The sequence below is a fragment of the Lolium perenne genome, chromosome 1, assembly GCF_019359855.2.
Source record: "Lolium perenne isolate Kyuss_39 chromosome 1, Kyuss_2.0, whole genome shotgun sequence".
Classification (NCBI taxonomy): domain Eukaryota; kingdom Viridiplantae; phylum Streptophyta; class Magnoliopsida; order Poales; family Poaceae; genus Lolium; species Lolium perenne.
Window position 1 is genome coordinate 8,017,082 of NC_067244.2, and position 3,168 is coordinate 8,020,249.

At 48.7% G+C, this 3,168-nt stretch overlaps 1 protein-coding gene across 3 annotated transcripts; it reads left to right on the forward strand.

Annotated features, from left to right (window-relative positions):
- LOC127342425 (uncharacterized) lies at positions 1 to 2,792 on the forward strand. Of its 3 annotated transcripts, none has more exons than XR_007876641.2 (4): positions 1 to 327; positions 476 to 537; positions 635 to 707; positions 2,669 to 2,792. XR_007876641.2 is itself a non-coding variant. In XM_051368387.2 (4 exons), the coding sequence occupies exon 4, from the start codon at positions 1,212 to 1,214 to the stop codon at positions 2,391 to 2,393; it is 1,182 nt and encodes a 393-aa protein (XP_051224347.1). In that variant the 5' UTR covers positions 1 to 327; positions 476 to 537; positions 635 to 707; position 1,211; the 3' UTR covers positions 2,394 to 2,484. The 3 variants fall into 3 exon arrangements, 2 of the variants coding, with proteins under 2 accessions (XP_051224347.1, XP_051224353.1); XM_051368387.2 differs by lacking the exon at positions 2,669 to 2,792 and adding an exon at positions 1,211 to 2,484; XM_051368393.2 differs by lacking the exons at positions 476 to 537; positions 2,669 to 2,792 and adding an exon at positions 1,211 to 2,484.
- Positions 2,793 to 3,168: the final 376 nt, after the last annotated feature.

Here is a 3,168-nt window from a genome sequence, read left to right on the forward strand (position 1 = left end):
CCCCGCCGCCCTGCCGCCCCGCAGAACACCGCCGCGCCGCAGAACCCCGCCACCCCGCAGATCGACGCCGCCCCAGAACGCCGCCGCCCCACAGATCCCCGCCGCCTGTGCTCCTCTCTGGCCCCGTTGCCGTCGGTAGAGGGGAGGCATGGTGGAGCTCTGCGTCCGAACGCTGCCGCCGTGAGTACCCTCCCCTCCCCTCCGGGTTGGCCGGCCAGGGCTGCTCGACGCCATCGGCCACTGCCCGAGCTGCGCGTCTCCACCAGCTGCGGCCGTCCTCCTCCGTGACACCGTCGTCCACCAGCAGCATTGGAAGATTGAAGAAAGGTATTAACCTCACCTTTCTCCTTTTATTTCTGGATTATTTTGTGCTGCTTACAATTTACAAATTGAAGAAAAGTCTTATTTTCGTTTTGCCCTCTTCCATATATTCAGAGATCATATATAGTTCTCTCATTTTCTTTCTCCTCTACAGATCACGAGCAAGACTTAGGAAAATTGAAGCAGTCAAATGTCCCACCTTAATTCTCACCGAGGGTATGCATATTTATTCTCACCTTAATTCTCAGGAAAATTCTCACCGAGGGTGAAACCTTAACCATGACTCTGATGTGTATGCATATTTATTCTGCAGATTGCGTCGAGTTTGCTAGATTGTGTCGAGATTTCGTTGCGGATCTTCCTCGCTGATCTATCACGCTCCGAGGGTAATTTTTTTGACCTCCCTCAAATGTGCCTAGGGTTTATTTTCTTGTCTAGATAACCAAGTCAGTCGCGAAACCTAGGCGTCTCCCGTTCGGAAGGGTTACGCGAATTAATATGCATTAAATTGCATATTTATAACCGTAATTCTTTCGGATTGTCCACGTTTTTTGGACAGCCGGAGGATGTGTAGATTCGGTACGTTTTCCATGCTTTGCTCCGTTCCGAGACAGGATTTCGACAGTGCCTCCCCATTGTTCTTCGGATGCACATCCTCTCGGATTTTTGCCGAGACGTGTATCTGGAGAACAGCGGGGAGGTGCTGCCGAAATTTTGTCTCGGGTCGGGGTAGAGCATGGAGAACGTATCCAATCTGCACATCCTCGGGTGGGATTAGGATTCCTAGTAGATTCATAGGTGGATGCATGGCGTAAAAACTAATATTTTTTTTGATATCGTATGGTTAATTAAATGCACTATTGTATATCTGTTTTGGCATCTACTAAAGGATGGAGAACCGTGAGTGGATGTACACGGGGCGACCCCGTCAGGGGAAAATGACCGGGGAATGGATACAAAAGACCAAGGAGTTCATAGAATCAGCGTTTGATAAGAAGAGACATGATATAGCCTGGTGCCCGTGTCGTGACTGCAGTAACAAGAAACAACAAACAAAGGAGACAGTTGGTAAACACCTGGTGAAGTATGGTTTCACACCATTCTACCACACTTGGGATTTCCATGGTGAGACAAAATCAAAGCGTGCGAGGACCGATGGGGCTGGTGGGAGTCATGGCATGGGAGAATTTGACACTGGGATTGATGATTGCTTAGAGGACTTCCGTAATGCACATGCACCTGAGAATCCAGTTGTAGAGGAGACACAGGAGGAGGGGGAGAAAAGCACAAAGCAGTTCTACGAAGCTCTGTTTGCGGCACAGAAACCCCTACACGAGCTTACTGAGGTTACTCAACTAGATGCCATTGCACGCTTGATGGCCTTTAAATACGACCGAAACCTGTGTAGAGATGGATTCGATGATCTTCTGGCCATCGTTGGAAGCCTTCTGCCGGCGAATCACTTACTGACGAAGAACATGTACGAGTCTGTGAAGATCCTTCGTGCACTTAAGATGCCATATGAGCAGATACACTCATGTCCAAAGGGATGCACTTTATTTAGAAAAGAGCATGCAGAAGCAAAGTACTGTGTCAAGTGCAAATCCTCAAGGTATTTCGAGGTTGACGCCGGTAATGGACAGAAGAGGCAAACTGGAGTAGCCCAAAAGATCCTACGGTACCTTCCATTCCTACCAAGGATCCAAAGGCTCTTTATGACTGAGGAATCTGCCCAACAGATGAGATGGCCCCTACTTGGCATAAGGGAGAGCGAAAAGAAGATGATACACCCGTCGGATGGTAGCGCATGGAAGAAATTCGTTGCAAAATATCCAACAAAAGCGAGCGACCCTAGGAGTGTTGCAATTGCTATATTTGTGTCGACGATCCGAATGGTCCACCTGCTGGTTTTGTGGATGATTGGTGGAAATGGGGCAATCCTGATAGCGACGACGAAACATTGGTTCCTCCCAATGATCTCGACACAGGCTTTTGAACTTAGACTATGTACTCGTGGTTGTAAGCTTAGCCTTATTTGTAATAACAACTATATTTGTGTCGGCTATATGTAATCGTGATTTTGTATGTACCCGTGGCTGTGAACTTGTCATATTTATAGCAACAAGTATGTGTACTCGTGATTGTAAACTTAGCCTTATTTGTACCAACAGCTCTATGTACTTGTGCTTGTAAGCTAAGCATTATTTGTAGTAATGGTGATTTTTATGTACCCGTGATTGTAAACTTGTCCTATTTGTAGCATTCTAGTGGTTTCTTTTATTATTATCATCTATTTACATCATTTTGTATCTTGTGTACTAATGAAGATACTTGTTTGTCATTGCAGGTGATTGAAACATGGTAGGAAGAGTGGGACGAGGAGGTGGGTCTAAGAAAAGGGGCATTCAAGAACAAGTGTCAGATTTCCTCAAAGGCAAGAAAAAGAAGGATGAGGATCCTTCAGGCGCTTCTTCGAGGCCCCCGCCAGGAGTAGCGGGGAGGGCTGCTCGCCTCCCGGATGCGTGCCCGATGACTTCGTAGTCCCTCCACCCCACAGGTTCAGGAGGAGGAGGAGGAGGTGGGAGAGGAGGAGGAGGAGGAGGGGGAGGAGGAGGACCAGCCTTTTTCTCACCACTTTTTACGGCAATCCCTACATGATGGGGATGAGGATGAGGATGAGGTAGAGGATGCTGAGGAGGAGGTGGAGATGGAGGTAGAGGACGCGCCAGGAGGGGTGGAGGGGGGCGAGGAGGTGGATGGATATGTGGAGGGGGAGCTTGTTGAGGAGCTTTGGACAGGGGAGGAGCTAGCTGTCTTGCCGCCGCCGCTGCCGGAGGGTAGGAAGGT

Excerpts from the sequence above, each read along its gene's own strand:
- LOC127342425 (XM_051368387.2), top strand. The coding sequence starts at position 1,212 with ATGGAGAACCGTGAGTGGATGTACACGGGGCGACCCCGTCAGGGGAAA.